General features: G+C 35.3%; 1 protein-coding gene across 1 annotated transcript in view; it reads left to right on the top strand.

Annotated features, from left to right (window-relative positions):
• Positions 1-17,930, top strand: part of LOC132557029 (M-phase phosphoprotein 8-like) — a 37,415-nt gene that overhangs the window by 14,936 nt on the left and 4,549 nt on the right. Inside the window, exons 3-14 of the mRNA XM_060221492.1 lie at positions 385-861; positions 1,055-1,097; positions 1,612-2,241; positions 2,627-2,691; positions 12,614-12,653; positions 13,439-13,570; positions 13,869-13,966; positions 15,254-15,340; positions 15,682-15,836; positions 16,486-16,637; positions 17,291-17,418; positions 17,790-17,876. Of these exons, the coding sequence (XP_060077475.1) occupies positions 385-861; positions 1,055-1,097; positions 1,612-2,241; positions 2,627-2,691; positions 12,614-12,653; positions 13,439-13,570; positions 13,869-13,966; positions 15,254-15,340; positions 15,682-15,836; positions 16,486-16,637; positions 17,291-17,418; positions 17,790-17,876 (2,094 nt within the window). The remainder of the gene's footprint in view (positions 1-384; positions 862-1,054; positions 1,098-1,611; positions 2,242-2,626; positions 2,692-12,613; positions 12,654-13,438; positions 13,571-13,868; positions 13,967-15,253; positions 15,341-15,681; positions 15,837-16,485; positions 16,638-17,290; positions 17,419-17,789; positions 17,877-17,930) is intronic.

The following is a 17,930-nucleotide window of genomic DNA, read 5'->3' as shown; positions in this document are numbered from 1 at the left end:
CTGTTGCTTTCTTGGATGAGACTGTCCTTTGACTCACTCATCCTTGAAGAACTTGGGTTGGTAGTTAGAGAAATGTTTTACTGTTATCGGGGATAGGGAGGGGGAGGGGAACCCCAACAGTATATATTTTACATTCTGTTTGGTCAAAGTTGTAAATCATAGTCATTCACATGTTTTAGTGGTGGGGAGGTGGAGTGAATAAGCAGTGAAAGTTTATATGACAAAGGAATGAAAAACACTAAATACACTGTATACAAGCTCCAGATTTTGTTATGTTGAAATAAATGACTCCTAGTCAAAATATCATAAATTCTTAAGTAATTTCTGTAAAGAAATACAGTTTTCTAGGTATAATGTGAAAAAAATTCTAATATTGTGATACAGGATATGATGGAGGGGCGTATCCTTGTGGAGCCAGACAGTTCTCGTGAGGGTTCTCCAGCACAAGTCCCAACCACGCTGAAGGACACCTTTTGGAAGGACCTTGAAGAAGGCCGCCTTAACCTCTTTGCCACAGATATGTACTCACGTGTGAAAGGTGGAGGTAGAGCTCCAAAATCACCAAAAGAGGATGATGATGAAGAGGAGGAGAAAACTCAACGAAAACGAGGGAAGAAGAAAAATTCTTCAAGAAACATCAGAGAAAGGGACAAAGGTAGACGAAGAAGCCAGCTGAGACCCAAGAAACATTCCTCTAAAAGTTCCCTGGTCAGTGTTGTGACAGATTCCGAGTCAGACTCCTCATGCAGTGATATTGAAAATATCAGCAGAGACTCAGTACCTATAACTTTCAATGTCAGTGAAGAACCGGTGCAGACTGATATGTGCAATGGAGAGAAAAATGAAGTTCTCACAGTAAATGTAAGTCGGGCCAAAATGAAAAATGATTTTTATTGTTATAAAGAAAAAATAAAAGACAAAATTAGAGATTAGCTGTGAAGGAAATGGTTTCTGGTTTCTGGTGTTACTATTAAAAAGATCAGTGATTTTTAATGATTTACCCTTTTGTTTACAGTATTATCTATAATTTGATATTCCATTTCTGTTTTTGTAGTCCACAGAAAAGAGAGAAAATGAGCTGGTAGCTTCCACAGAAGGTATGTATATAGCCAAGCTCTGACTATTAATATAATCTGATTTCATTATTTGGTGTTCTTGCTACATGAATTATCATTACTAGTGTGGTACACTGAACATTATACAGATAAGATTATTGTCTTTTCTTTCTCATATGTATGACTGATAAAAATAATTACCTTAGCCTGCTCCTAATCTAGAGTTCTACTTCTTATCTATCTTTAATGGGAAGGTAAGTTTGGTCAAGGTCAAACTTCTTCATGACTGACATGCCACATATACAGTACTCTAAGGCCATGTCAAGCACCCACAAACGAAGCTATCTGTAGCATTATGAGTATTTAGAATGAAAATGAAATCATATTGTATTTGTTGATTATGTATGTATATTTGAAGAGATTGTGTTTTTTAAATACATGATAAAAAAAACACAGTTTTTATGCCATTTTTCCTGCACATAACAGCTATTTAAATGTTTATACTGGACATTTGTTTTGAGAGTAATGTTAATGGTTCTATTTTACAATGTTACAGAAGGGAAGAACAAGAAGTCCAAGAAACCTAAGCTAAGTGCTTCCTCCTCAGGTTTGAAAGACAAATCTAACACAGAGAAAAGAGACTCTTTTACCAGTGTGAAAGTCAAACCTGTGACCTCAAAAGACAGCAAGGAGACAGGGTCATCCAAAACCCCTAAAATTGACACATTAAAACGGGAGGCCATGATTGATAAACCGTCTAGTCCTATAAAGTCCTATTTGTCAGGAGGCAGTACGCCACCTAGGAAAATGTCTGTGGAATCTCCGAGTGAAAACCGGCAGCTACAGGCTCTTGCATCAAGTACCCCCAATGACACAGTGTCAAGGTCAGACAGACAAAGACTGTCAAATAATTCAGACAATAGTTATACCAGTAACATTGGACACAAGCGAAAACATAGTTCAGATTCAAGTAGTGCTAGACCCAATAAACAACGAAAAGATTCAGACTTCTCTGATAGTGGCATGGGTAGTTCTGTCAGTAGTGTTACTAGTCAAGACTCTGATAGAGGAGCTATATCAGGTGTGAAAAGGCGTGATTCTGTGGATTTCTCACAACCTTTAGACGATATTTGGAATGGATCATTTTTACCATTATTACCAGAAAGTACCAAATCAGAGGGTAGAGGTGAGTGGTGTTGTGAAAGTCAATGTTAAGAGATAACAGAGATGTCTTCCTGTCAAAGTAGATTTAGGGGACAACTACTGTAATTTTAAATTTGCAGTGATATGTAGTGAGTATACTATCACAAATTGCAGTGCATTAATCTTTCAGGATGTAGCAAATTTGTTCCTGAGGTCATTTTCATTGTCTGGATTATTGGTGTCTTTTACAATTGTCACCCAGGCTACATGATATACAAATAAGCTGAAATAAGACAGGATTGGATATGTGTTGTTTTCTTACAGTATACAGTCATTGTGTGAATATATCAAAACATTTGTTGTGAAAATTACAAAAAGTCCCTGTAATTTGGTGAATGATGTTATTTTTGACTGGCTGTCATTTTCAGGGGCTGACCTAAGCTTTGATATTGAACTTGATGATATAGACCTGGATGACCTGGATCAACAAAAGGTGGGTATTTTACTGCATGTTTGCAAAACTAAATCACTGGATGTCTAAATCTTGTTTGATATACTGTGTTAACTTATAACTGAATACTTTAACACTCTATGCTGAGACCATACTGTAAAGCTTAGAGATAATCTTAATCCTAAGTATTATTAAACAACTTGGAGATGAATGAAGAAACTGGCAGCGAAACATGTACCACTTATTGTTGTAGACAGTAAGTCTGCAGATAAACTTGACAGCAGCTTGGTATATCTTGTAAATTCAGTTATTTATACAATTCAGTTATATATACATATATGTATATATCTTAATGCAGGTATTTGGGTTTGACTAGGTGTTTAGCGTATATAATCCTTAAACAGAATACTGTATAAAAAGGTTTTCTTCTAGCAGCTCTTTAAATCTTTTTACACAGGGAAGTTATTTTGGCAAAATGTGGTGTAGTAAATGTTCATGAGTTGGAAAAACACTTCATAAATTGGTAATCACCTACTGATCAGATGAATATTACTAATTGGGTTTAGAAAAGTCCATTTGATATGAATGAGGTTGCCATGTGATATTAGATTTATTATTACATAGCTAATATACTTAAGTAAATAGGAAAGACCTTTAATCAGTTTTCCTGTACATATACAACAGGGGAATCTTTGGTAAGAGAGGATATTCCTCATTGCTTGGGACAATTGTGATGTCATTAAGACATTATAATAGTGTTATTTGTTACCTGTGTGATACAAAATCTATGACACAGATAAATATGTATGACATAACAGAACAGGGCAGCCATGTGATAGAATATAGGGGCTAGATTCAGCAGTGGTACAGAGTAAATAGATCAGGAATCCCAGCATTGGCCAATTGCCCAGAGCATTCATATTAATAATATCAGTTACTTAGTGCATATAGGTACAAATACAAGTGCATTGTACAATGTATAAAAGTCATACTTACTGTCAAAACAGTAAACATGTAGAACCTGGAAAACCTTAGGAGATATTCTTTAAAATTACAAACAACAAAAACTAAAAAACTTTATATTGTAGCTTTTTTGGATATCAAGTGATAATTACTGAAAAAAAAACTTTTTAAAAGATAAAGCTTAAAATCCTTTCGGTCTTTTGGAAGTAAGCTATTTAGATATTACATTAATATTACAAAAAAGGGAAAACTTCAAAAAACTTTAAGGACGCAAACTAGGGAGATATTCCCTTTCAACAAGACATGATATTTGTAAAAATTAAATTAATGACTCTTTAAATGTTGAAATTAGATTCCTACATTAAAATCTGCCTGTGTTAGTTTTGATAGGTTCATCAATAATTCACATGATTATTTCCTTGTTTACCCATTAACATAATAAAGCCATTATTTACTGATGTACAGAACAGTGTACAGGTGTGTTCTACTTCCTGCAGTGTGTGTATACAGTTGATGCCTGATATTGACATATAAACTGATTATATGTGGTCTGGCCCTCCCCTTTGGCCAAATTTGATTGGCTAGAATCAAAACAATAATTAGGATCCCAGTTATGACCTCACCATCTTATTAGAATTGTTCAGTCAAGCTCAAAAATAGATTACCTGTATCAATAAGGAAGAGTTGATTTAAGAAAATGTTTTAGTTGTACAATGTTTTATTTTGTATAACTGAACTTTACTGAATCCAATCACAATAGACTGGGTATTCTGGTAGATATATAGCTGACCAAGCAGTGCCAGTAGTCTGGTTACACTGGATTTTGTCAACATACCTGAAAGATGGGGAAAATCAATACAAACTCAGATTTAAGGCAGGTTTTGATACAGATTTTATCGCTATATCTATGTTAGTTGGTCGCCCTCAGCTGAATTGATATATCTATGGTTACATACAATTCATGTATATAGCCGCAACCTCTTAGATTCTATAACTTTGAATATGTAGGTCAGAGAGCAATGGCCAGCTTAAATTAGTATACAAAATCATGTACATAATACATATGTAGGTATACATGTATACAGGTCAGGGACCACTACACATGTATATATTGGAATAGAGTATACATACATAAGGGTCATACCACATTGTACTAGCCATGTCTAGAAGCAATCTACAGGTGAAGTAGTGTATATATGCAAGACTGCCTCCAACAGACCTGTGGTAGGAAAGGTTAGGCCTGGTCATCAACCTAGCTATAAATAGTAACAGATGTAGGTGATTAATATAGGTCAGTGGGACACCCCACAGTGATGGCACTGTTGGCTGTACAAGGTTACAGCTGTAGCTGTTATATTGGTGTAGTGTAAGTAAGTAACTGACAATGTTTAACTAAGTATTGATCACAGTGAACCCCTGTACCTTCATACTGGATAAGAGACTATCTTCAAAGAAAGAATAGGAAAGATGTCTACTTTATATATACTGGGAATGTTGAGACAAAGGATACCCTTGGCTGTTATTGTCTATAATGAGGGTTGGTGAATAATGAGACACCCTTGTATCTATGATAAGGAATGGAGAGAAATAGGTCCCCTCTATATATGATATGAGATGGTTAGAAATAGGTCTCCTTCGTCTATGTTAGGGATGGTGAGTGATAAGATACCCCTGTATTTAAGATGAGGGATGGTGAGAGGAAGGATACCCCTGTATTTATGATGAGGGATGGTGAGAGGGAGGATACCCCTGTATGTATGATGAGGGATGGTGTAATGTAGGATACCCCTGTATTTATGATGAGGGATGGTGAGAAATAGGATACCCTGTATTTAAGATGAGCAATGGTGCAATGTAGGATACCCCTGTATTTATGATGAGGGATGGTGAGAGGTAGGATACCCCAGTATTTATGGTGAGGGATAGGATACCCCTGTATTTATGATGAGGGATGGTGATAGGTAGGATACCTTTGTATTTATGATGTGGGATGGTGAGAGGTAGGATACCCCTGTATTTATGACGAGGGATGGTACAATGTAGGATACCCCTGTGTTGATGATGAGGGATGGTGAGAGGTAGGATACCCCTGTATTTATGATGAGAGATAGGATACCCCTGTATGTATGATGAGGGATGGTGTAATGTAGGATACCCCTGTATTTATGATGAGGGGTGGTGAGAGGGAGGATACCCCTGCATTTATGGTGAGGGATGGTGAGAGGTAGGATACCCCTGTATTTATGAGAGATAGGATACCCCTGTATTTATGATGAGGGATGGTGAGAGGTAGGATACCCCTGTATGTATGTTGAGGGATGGTGTAATGTAGGATACCCCTGTATTTATGATAAGGGATGGTTAGGGATATAATACCCCTGTACCTATACAAGGTTTGGTGAGGGATAAGATTCCCTTGTATAAATGATGAGGGATGGTGAGGGATAAGATAACCTTGTATTTATGATGAGGTATGGTGAGAGGTAGGATACCCCTGTATGTATGATGAGGAATGGTGAGAGGTAGGATACCCCTGTATGTATGATGAGGAATGGTGAGAGGTAGGATACCCCTGTATTTATGATGAGAGATAGGATACCCCTGTATTTATGATGAGGGATGGTGAGAGGTAGGATACCCCTGTATGTATGTTGAGGGATGGTGTAATGTAGGATACCCCTGTATTTATGATAAGGGATGGTTAGGGATATAATACCCCTGTACCTATACAAGGTTTGGTGAGGGATAAGATTCCCTTGTATTAATGATGAGGGATGGTGAGGGATAAGATAATCTTGTATTTATGATGAGGTATGGTGAGAGGTAGGATACCCCTGTATGTATGATGAGGAATGGTGAGAGGTAGGATACCCCTGTATTTATGATTAGGGATGGTGAGGGATAGGATACCCCTGTATGTATGATGAGGGTTGGTGAGGGATAGGATACCCCTGTACCTATACGAGGGTTGGTGAGGAATAGGATATCCTTGTACCTATACGAGGGTTGGTGAGGAATAGGATATCCTTGTACCTATACGAGGGTTGGTGAGGGATAGGATACCCCTGTACCTGTACGAGCTTTGGTGAGGGATAGGATACCCCTGTACCTGTACGAGGGTTGGTGAGGGATAGGATACCCCTGTACCTGTCCGAGGTTTGGTGAGGAATAGGATATCCTTGTACCTATACGAGGGTTGGTGAGGGATATGATACCTCTGTACCTATACGAGGGTTGGTGAGGGATAGGATACCCCTGTACCTGTACAAGCTTTGGTGAGGGATAGGATACCCCTGTACCTGTACGAGGGTTGGTGAGGGATAGGATACCCTTGTACCTATACGAGGGTTGGTGAGGAATAGGATATCCTTGTACCTATACGAGGGTTGGTGAGGAATAGGATACCCCTGTACCTATACGAGGGTTGGTGAGGGATAAGATACCCCTGTACCTATACGAGGTTTGGTGAGGGATAGGATACCCCTGTACCTATACGAGGGTTGGTGAGGGATAGGATACCCCTGTACCTGTACGAGGTTTGGTGAGGAATAGGATATCCTTGTACCTATACGAGGGTTGGTGAGGAATAGGATACCCCTGTACCTATACGAGGGTTGGTGAGGGATAGGATACCCCTGTACCTATACGAGGTTTGGTGAGGGATAGGATACCCCTGTACCTATACGAGGGTTGGTGAGGGATAGGATACCCCTGTACCTGTACGAGGTTTGGTGAGGAATAGGATATCCTTGTACCTATACGAGGGTTGGTGAGGAATAGGATATCCTTGTACCTATACGAGGGTTGGTGAGGGATAGGATACCCCTGTACCTGTACGAGCTTTGGTGAGGGATAGGATACCCCTGTACCTATACAAGGGTTGGTGAGGGATAGGATACCCCTGTACCTGTACAAGCTTTGGTGAGGGATAGGATTCCCCTGTATTAATGATGAGGGATGGTGAGGGATAAGAAAACCTTGTATTTATGATGAGGGATGGTAAGAGATAATATACCCAATGTCAAGATAATGACAGCGAAAAAAAATGGATGATTATTAAATAGAAGAGTTCTTGTGAAGTTAGAAATATAAGAAGCATTTGTGTATATGTGTTATTCAGTGTGTTCTGTATGTAGATCAGAAGAAATCAATGGTGTTGCACTGATGGGATCAACTAGTACACACACTACTGAGAGCTCCACTATATATAAAGTAGGACAGTCCTTTAGAAATTCTCTGTCTCATGTAAATTACATGGAAAATTTCGTTAAAAACCCATGTGTATTGAATGTTTACAAAAATGGTCTTTTTAACTAGGACATACTCTTACATCACATTTTCTTTCTTTTCCTCAATATAAATTTGGTCACTTTGAGGTTGCATTTGATGATTTCTATAAAAAAAAAGAGAGACACTGGTTGATGTGGAAAGATAAAATCTTACTGCTCAGCATTGAAAGTGGTCCATTGACCTTGCTAAGCTTTGTTAGTGGTCAGTTGACCTTACTCTGCTTTGTATAAGCAGCTATTTGACCTATCCTACATTTCATGACTCAGCTGACATCACCGATCGGACATCGACTTTACAAGGTCTTTTCATATTGGACCAGTAGTGCATGTAAATGTCACAGACTACATGTGTATTGGAAATCAATCTCTGAACTATAGATCACACTCACATCATTAGATACAGAGGTCAGTGCACCAGTTATCAACAAGATTCTTTTTAACATTTCCTAGATAATTGACATGGCATTTGAGAAATTTTAAAGCATATGATTTAAAAAAAAAAAAAAAAAAGACTAAGATAAAAAAAGTTCCTCTCATTAGATCTGAGTAAAAAAATCAGTGCATCTGTATTATTATATTTGCTTACACAAATTTACAAATTTTTACCAAGAAGTTAATTTGAGTTTAGGAAATAAGATAAATCAACAAAACATTTTGACTATATTTGAAAAAATGGTGAAAAGAAGTGTTTTATTTTTGACTTTGACACAGAAAAGTATGGTTATAAAATTAAAGGTTATGGAAGACAACACATTCTAATACAAAAATGAATATGTAAAAAATTGTTTGATAGTCTCTCATTATATACCACTATTTCACATGTACTTAGGTAAGTGGAACTTATATAGATAATAACAGGAAAACAGGAAATTTTTCAATTTACCGCCGTTTTAGATTTTAAACATCAGACATTTTTATTAGTCCACAGTTGACAAGGCTGCACAAATTTATTCATGCTTGTCAAAACACTAATATCCTTTTCTGTTTTCATTTGAGATAATTTGTGTAAGTGAAATTAGTTATATAGTTAAATATGTTGAGTATCAAAGAAACGGTAGCAAAGATGTATGGAAACAACCATAGAATTATTCTGTTGTCACAAGGTAGAAAAGCGTTATTGTGTGATTCTTTTTACCAGAATTATAAAGCTATTATGTTGTGGCTAGGTACATTGTGATGTCGGAGTTAATCTCATTATCAAAGAAACAAAAATCTGGTGCACCATGACTTTTTATCACCATAAAAGCTAGTTCATTTTGAATGTGATGAAAAAGTGCCTTGTTGATCTATGTTCAGTAAGAGATGCAGTAAGAGATGCTGGCCTCCATGGACGGAGTGGACATTGACCCTGAGGCCCTTGTACCATTGGCCTCCAATGGTCATCTATATCCCAGTGCAATGACCAGCTGATGTATTGATTTGGAATACCATACACGTGTGTGTTCACACATGAACTTATTGGATTAGCTCTCTTTTGAAGTGCAAATATGAAATTGAGTTTACAGTTGGTCAAATTTTCTGCTGCTAAATTACACTGTAGAGATGATACAGTCTATTGAACATATATTGATCAATATCAATTTACAGATGCCTAAGTTGTATGGATGATTTATAATTAAAAAACCTTTTGAATATATTTGCTGCACACATATAACTTTTTAAATTACAGTCTGTAAAGATATTAACCATTGTGTAACTGTATGGTATAAATATTAAAGGTATAACTGTAGCTATATCTCATTTCAAACTGTTGCAGTTCCAGGCTGGAGACCTTTTATTAAGTTGGATAAGATATTCAGCTTGAATATTGACCCACCCGGTACTAAAATAAACCACACTAATGCCCATACAGCAGAATTAACCTGCCTTAATCTGTATGTAACATGACATACTACATTGATAGGGGATTTAATCACCTGGAGGCAAATTTTCTTAAAAAGAAATGACATTATATTTTCCTGTGTTTACACTAGCAGTTTAATGACTGTAATCTATGTTGAATTACATTGTTTAATACACCACAAAATTAAAGTGATGTTAACCTCGTTTCAATAACCACCTAATAAAGTGAAGTCCTGTTCCCTGGTTTTGTATGAATTATGCCAAGACTATGATGTCATAAATAACCCCTGTTGATCAGTAGATGGTTGCTAGTCATTTTTCAGCATGTATTTGATGTGCTTTGTTGAAAGGTTGATCTATATGCACTGTTGATTAGAATTGTGGGCTGGGAACAGATATTTGCCAGGTATTGATCGGTAGTAATTGTGTTGGGATTGAAGACTGTCACCAGCTACATCCATCTACCGGCTGTGATGACTGGCTGGTCCACTCCACTGCAAGAATCAGTGTTACATAATGCATGTGAATATAGCAGGACACCTGCTCATTAAATAGATATTGACTGACAAATAGATATGTATGTAGAAAGCAGGTCATCATGACAAGCTTTCAAAAGACCTAATGTTCAACTTGCTTATACCGTCATTCCATATTATGAAGTAGTACAATATAATCTTTGTATGCTGCCATTCATGTTTCATTCAATAACATATTCATTTCATTGATCACACACTGAATCTGCATTTAATTTGAAGTAGGCAAGAAAAAGTCTTAAACATTTAATGTAAGTACATGTAAATTAAACTTCAACTACATTTATTAATTTTCTCATTTACAGTTACAAAATTTTACATTATCTGCATTCAAGTTCAAACTTAAATGACTTGGAACCGAAAGCAGTTTAACGCTTCAGTGACTGTTCATTAGTCTGTATAACCCCAAGCTATGGTATATTTAGCCATTTTTCAATAAAACTTTCTAATACAATTTTGGTGTGAGGAGGAGATAGGTCTATTTAAGTGGAATTTGGAGTGTGCTTGAATTATGAAGGCATGTTCTTGTAACAGTGTTACATGTTGAAAAGTAATTTATACATATACAATGAATATAGGTTCTCTTGACAAGTTATAATAGGCATATGTAGGTGTTAGTGTTAAGATTGAAATACAAATTTGCTTGATGACTGGGAATACAACTTATTGATGGAATATGTTGTTTTTTTGGTCAAATTTAAATGTAAATTTGGTTGATATGTTGTGTAATTATTGGAATATGCAGGCATTGGTTGCAGATGTATGCTCCACACCTACACTGTATGCAGTGATCAGATACATAAATCAAGCCCAGTTGTCAAGCCAGTTGAAACTGCAACACACTTCTTACTGGTGATGAAAAGCTAAAACACTTACAAACCAAAGCAACATCAAAATTTGAATTGCAAAGCATTGATCATGATGGAGAGAGTTCTTTAAAACAAGAGCAGCCGACTGTATTATACTAAGATAGATGTATTCATGGCACCAGGCAAATGAAACTGGAGAAGAAGCCTTTGAGTCTGAAATCTATAAAGTTTACCCAGAAATCAATACTTCAGTGCAGGGCTTCCTCTTCTAAGACATGGAAGAAGCAAGAAAATGAATTTTCTTGGCTTCTAGCATACACATTTCTCAATTCAGTTGACACAATTTCCTTGTATTGTGGTTTATAATTCTGAAAGAGACAATCTTCTCTGATTAATGGCAGATGCTATTAAAGACAATAAATGGAAAGCAGTAAGTTTCTTAAGGCTGCTGAAAAAATTGTAATTTACATAAGTATGGTTTTGTCTACATCAAGGGGGAATGGGGGAATTCACTGTGGTGACTCTTACCAGACTCTCCTTAGTCAAAGATTAAAAAAGTAGAGACATTTCGGTTAAAAGATGGGGTTTTTTTTAGTATTGCAATGAAAACATAATGTGTGTGATGTATCATGATATTCATACTGTTCAGTAGTTTGAGAGCAGATGACGTTTATGTTCAATCATTTGGGGAGCAGCTGAGATTTGTTTACTGCAGGCACTGTCGCATATTGTCATTATTTCTTCAGTATCAAAGTAATGTAAAAATTTTGAAGTACTCCATCAATATTTGGTTTCCATTCTCTGTGTAGTCTGTAGTTATTTTTATCCTTTTATTTTAGTCTGACCTTAGTGACCCTTCACGTTCACCGTTCATTATCATAATAATATCAATTTCTATTTATATGAGGACCATATATACATCAAAATATACTGTTGAAGAGTATATTTTAGTGTTAATCTTATTTAAATGCTTTAAGCAGAAATCATTACACCAAAATATGATTGTTCTAATTAGGATTTCTAAATGTTATATTATTGTGAATTCATTATTGTCCTAATTTGCCAAAAAGTTCTTTTATCCTGTAAAAGTTAAGATGATCTTTATAATCCAGTTCTCATCTACACAGGCATTATCGTATGACCGAAATATTTAAAAAAAAATAAGTTTATGCAGAAATCTGTTGAAAGTTTATAGGAGAGGCCCATTTACTTGTTCTATGACTTTCTTTATGAGGCCTTTCTATGATTCATGTGTATATTGATGATGATTTAGAAAAAAAACTCAGTTGAATACTGTAAATGTTCTAAACTCATACCAATCACATTTTGATTAATTATTTCATTTTGGCAAATAAGCACAATGATGAGTTATCATATCCAGACTAATTGCAAATAAGCTGCAATAAGTGAGGATAATATATGACTAGTATTGAGACATCTAAGAGTGTACATATATTTCAAAGACACATGAAGGATAGCACCTTTCGATACATATTTAACATGACAACATGTTTGATATGTTTTTCAGACTGCTGATGATGGAGAAGATGTTGTGGACATAAGTGATGGTGAGTTCACACTTTTCTATTCTCTGGGGCTAAAAAGCATGTTATTCAGATGATGTCTTGATACCTTAATTTTGAAGTGTCATTTAGAGTTATCCCCCTTTCAGGATGTTTTTTTTTTGTTAAGATGGCAAAAGGTCAGGAGTGCCAAGTTTGTTGGTGCTCATTATTTAATTAGCATAGTGCATTGTTTAATTGGTCATACAGAGAAGGTCCTGGGAGATGAAAGCAAGGGTTACTTTTTAGCAATTTGAAGTCAATGTCAAAAATTATTATGTTAAAAACAAAGAATTAAAATGGAAAAAAAGGAGCAGTCAATTTCAATTCTTAGGGGCCTAGAGCCCCATGGCCAATCCCTGCTTATGGACAGAATAACACTATTACAAGTGCATTTTGAAATGCTTTCTATTATCTTTAGATAAAAATGAAATCCTGAAATAGAAATCCTAAAGAAGTATAATTCTTAAAATCTATTGACTTTCTTTCTGCAAAGAGGAATTCACTCAAATATGAAGCTGTGAATGCTTCATATTTGATCCAGATGTGATGATACAACCCCAGATAAACCTGTCAGCATGAAAAAGTTGCCAGTTTATCCTATATTGCTGTGATTACAAGGGCAATTTTAACAAAAAATAATAATGCAAGAGGTTACCGTTTGCTTGTGAAATCTTCAACATATTCTTTTAGAATTACAATTGGGATGACATACATTTTAATTTGTATGAATAATATGTAGCTCCTGTAGGTCCTGTGAATACAGTGTAATTTTTGTTTTTGCTTTTCAGAAAACTTTCGACAGGCTGTAATGGAAGGGGATTATTTGTTGGTCAAAAAAGCTCTGAGCAGCAAAAAGAAGTTTGATGTGGAATCTGTAGATGATTTGGGAATTACATTGCTGATGTATTCAGCTCAAAATGGTAAGGCGTTGTCACTCATAGATGAAAGTGTTTTGATGTCACATCCATTAAAATTGAGCAAATTAAAAAATAGGCATAAATTTTAATCCAATATCCCAGGAACATTTCTCTTTGAAACAGATTACTGGATACATAATTCTTGATTGAAAATGATAATTGTGGTCCTCCGAGATTTACACTATTGATTTTTAGAAATGATGGTTATTACGATTTGTTTTAATTTCATGTGATTATATTTCTTTAATTCATGGTGCTGTGCTTAATATTATTGAGTTACTGGTAATGTGTTTTATTTTAGGTAATGATGATATAGCGGAGCTGCTAGTTAACCACAAGGCAAACATCAATGCACAACAGCATAACGGCACTACATCCCTCATGCTGGCATGCGAACATGTAAGTCGTAACAATACACCCACCATGAATCAAATGTGTGTTAACACAAACATGGTACATTATAAATCCCAGAGCGGCCTTCTTTACAGGGAGTGATTTTGGGGTCTGAAGCTTGGATCACCTTCCTTACATTGTAAAATTTTTAAAGTTCCATCGAAAGGATGATGATCAATGTTTAGGTAGCCTGTGCAATACTATACACAACCCCAAAACAGAAAATTTTATCAGCAAACTGTCGTGGTGTGATTTTAAAGGAAAGTTATCATTATTAATATCGATTTATTGCAGTATCAGTATGATTGTTTCAGAATTTTTATAATTATGTTTTTCCTGTGTTTATTTGTCAAAATTCACATATTTATTACATAATTATTACAATATACAAAATTTCCAAGGAGAAAAATTGAAAAAAAAAAAAAAAACGTCTTCCAGCTATGTTTCTACTCTATTTCCTTTCTATCTCCTGGTCAGAAATGCTAAAAATCTCACTTTAAAAGCACTGCTATCTTAATGGTAGTTTATGATTTTGAGACTTGTAGATTATCACTTCAGTTACCATACCTGTTACTAAGAAAAATATGTTTCTGTGTATTTGATGTAAGATCCTATAAATCATAAAACAATTTGTTTGTATCTCCTGAAAAGATCATTTTACCCCATCAAACAGAAATATCTACATGTCTAGTCAGGATAAGATATCTCTATCTTGCTGGGTAAGGGATAATCGTCATGCACAGAACATAAATGCATGAGTAGGAAGTGACCTTTGGGGTTCATGCCATTTCTCATGATGTCATTTTAATGAAGTGTCAGAGTTTTTTGAGGTCATTGATGTCGGTAATATTCACTATCAAGGTTTATGCAAATGAGAAAATTTACTGACAACATACTGCGGTTATTAACTCACCTATTGATCTGATTAAATGCTTATGGGAAAATGGCGCAGAAAATGGATCCTTCCCGAATGTTAAGGTAGTGCAGATAGATATCTACCCCCTCAGAAAAGATTCCTTACTTTAATCCGTGGAAAAGTCTTCAGTTAGATCATCAACAATCTCCTCTATGATTTCTCAGTTGTGTTGTTAAGCTAGGGAAAGATCCTATTAATCCTGAAACTAAATCAATAATTATAACACATTTAGATTTATTTACAGTGTTTATAATTGCCTTAGTATCTCCTGAAAAATAATGTAAATTTAATTGATATTTATGATAGGTTTATATATATTTCATGTGTATCTAATTTAATTTGTTTATTAATTGTTGAATTTATCATCTCATTTTTAGGCTCACATATGCACAGTAGCATTACTAGTTGAGCTGGGAGCAAATGTTAATCTGCAGCAAACAACAGGTGAAACGGCACTAATGAAGGTATCTATTTCTGATCAGTGTCTGGAAAACAAAAACTTATTTTTAAGCAGCAAAACTATTGAATAAGTATTGTCTAATTTATGAGAATAGTAAAGAAATTATTTCATAATTCCTTTTTTGATAAATGTGCTGTGTGCTGAAAGTAATTCCAGTGATGTATGGATATATGCCGAGTCTGAATAATGGTATGAATAATAAATGACGTTTTATTTATTTCTTGTTTGTATAGTCACATTAATCGGAAGTAATGCTCATAAATGGTAATTAATTTTTCTAACAGTGTTTGATAGAAGTTATAAATCTTCTGTAGTTGGTAATATGTGTATTATTTGACATTAAAGGCGGTGAGGAGAGGCCATAAACAGATTGTGAAGTTTTTGTTGGAGCATGGTGCTAATTTCTCGGCTCAGAACAACTCAGGATTTACGGCGGTGACGTATGCCAAAATGATGAGACTGACCGAGATTGAGGACATCATTGTGGATTACATCTCCAGGTATAGAATTATGGATATACCTGTATAGGAAACATTGTATTTCATCTATTCACATAGTCTGTTCTTTGTGATATAGAAAAGGGAAAGATATTTGGAGCATCTGTCACAGAAAAATGGTTTAGGTTTTTCCCCTGAATGACATTGGGAGTGACGTCAATGTAGAAGTTTTATAATGCTTACATATGTCACTCCTGTCTGATTAGATGTCATCACTCTGCCATTTATGGACAAGGTGTTTTGATAGTGAAGATTGAGGATATCATGGATGGTTCAATATGTCAAGTTTCCGGGTTAAATTATCCCTGTTCATTAAAAAAAAAAAATTTTGAAAACCCAACTAAATCCATTACATTACTCCAGCAACACTGGATTGTGATGAAGCTATCTACTGAAGTGAAACGTTCTCTGAATTGATATCAAGTTATTTTAGCTATAAACGTGTTTAGCACTTAAGATTAAAGATTTGGTTCTGAAATATGATGACATTAATTGCAGTTTCTGTATCTCATGGATATAGTTATTATTTTAAATGTGCAAATTCATCCTTTGTGCTGTGTTCTATATTGATATTGATAATGTTTTCATCAAACATGGACCATTCTGGCCCGAATTTCTTTTAGGTCTTATTAATGTATATTTTTATTCACAGACTTACGAACGAGTTTGACAAACAAGTTGCCATCACATTAAACAGTACAGCCAAGATTATCAGTGCTCTGTTCCCACTCCAGTGCTTCCCACTGTCTGAGGGAGAAAAGTTCTCTGTCAACTTCAAACATGAACTACAGGCTAATACTCCAGGTAAATTATCAATAGCTTAAATCTGCGTTTCGGACTTCAACTCCTAACAATAAGTGTTTACAACTCTTGAAAAGTATTTATACTGGTTAGTTTTACATTTAACATATTGTCTATTTCAGTAAGTCTTAATGTCTATTTCAGTAAGTCTTAATGTCTATTTCAGTAAGTTTTAATGTTTGTATCAGTAAGTCTTAATGTCTGTATCAGTAAGTCTTAATGTCTGTATCAGTAAGTCTTGATGTCTGTATCAGAAGTCTTAATCTCTGTATCAGTAAGTCTAAATATATGTATCAGTAAGTCTTAATGTCTGTATCAGTAAATCTTGATGTCTGAATCAGTAAGTCTTAATGTCTGTATCAGTAAGTCTTAATGTCTGAATCAAAAAAATGTCATACATTGATATGTATTTAATGTCAACAATGCTTTTAGACCTTAAACATTTCTGCCAGTAGCATTAGATAACATTTTTCAATTTTAATTTGTATCTATATCCATATCTGCTAACGACACTTTTCAGATTTTATTTTGTACAAATTGTAAAATACAATTTTGTATGCCATGGATGCCCTATGGCATAAAATAGACCATTTTGGCACATTCATTGTACTTACATTTGATACTGTCATCTGATGTCTGTAATCACTGTTCCCTAGGTGTAGGATACCTACTTTTTGTGGCCCATGCTCGTATCACAGCCCAGGATATCCGCTGTAGGTTCTATGGTCCTTGTGCTGTACAGAATGTCTCACTCAACGGTGTCCAGCAGCCACCACTCACAGAGGTACGTAGTATCAAAAGGTACTCTACAATTCCTCACCATCAAATGGTTGGTGACATGCATTGCCCTGCCTATTAGAACATCCATGAATTTGATCAAGACTGCTTCTTTTTAATTGTGTTAAAATGCAGAGTTTTTTGTGTGGAGGTCTTTTTGTGTTTAACATTGATATTGCGAGTTAATTTGTTGAAAATGAAAACATTTAAAAAATTTTAGCCTAGACAAGGATTTGCCTTTACCTCTTGTTATCATGCATGGTGGTGGTAACATACCACATTTCAGGATTAGTCTGTAGTGAATTTATTTCTGAAAGAATAGAGTTCACCTTTATATCATGGTCATTGATGTGATATATTCTTTGTTTCTCTACCCAGGAAGCCAACTTTGTACTGTCCTGTTGTCCTTTACAACATGGGAGGAATGAAGTTATCATTAACACAGTACCAGCTCCTGGGTCAAAGGTTAGTTTTATAGAGGTCAAGGATCTCTTTCATGTGATTTACAATGAGTAGTAG

This window comes from Ylistrum balloti, unplaced genomic scaffold (assembly GCF_031769215.1).
Source record: "Ylistrum balloti isolate Yb309-2 unplaced genomic scaffold, AGI_CSIRO_Ybal_v1 Utg370614, whole genome shotgun sequence".
Classification (NCBI taxonomy): domain Eukaryota; kingdom Metazoa; phylum Mollusca; class Bivalvia; order Pectinida; family Pectinidae; genus Ylistrum; species Ylistrum balloti.
This window is presented reverse-complemented; position numbering and strand designations above follow the sequence as displayed.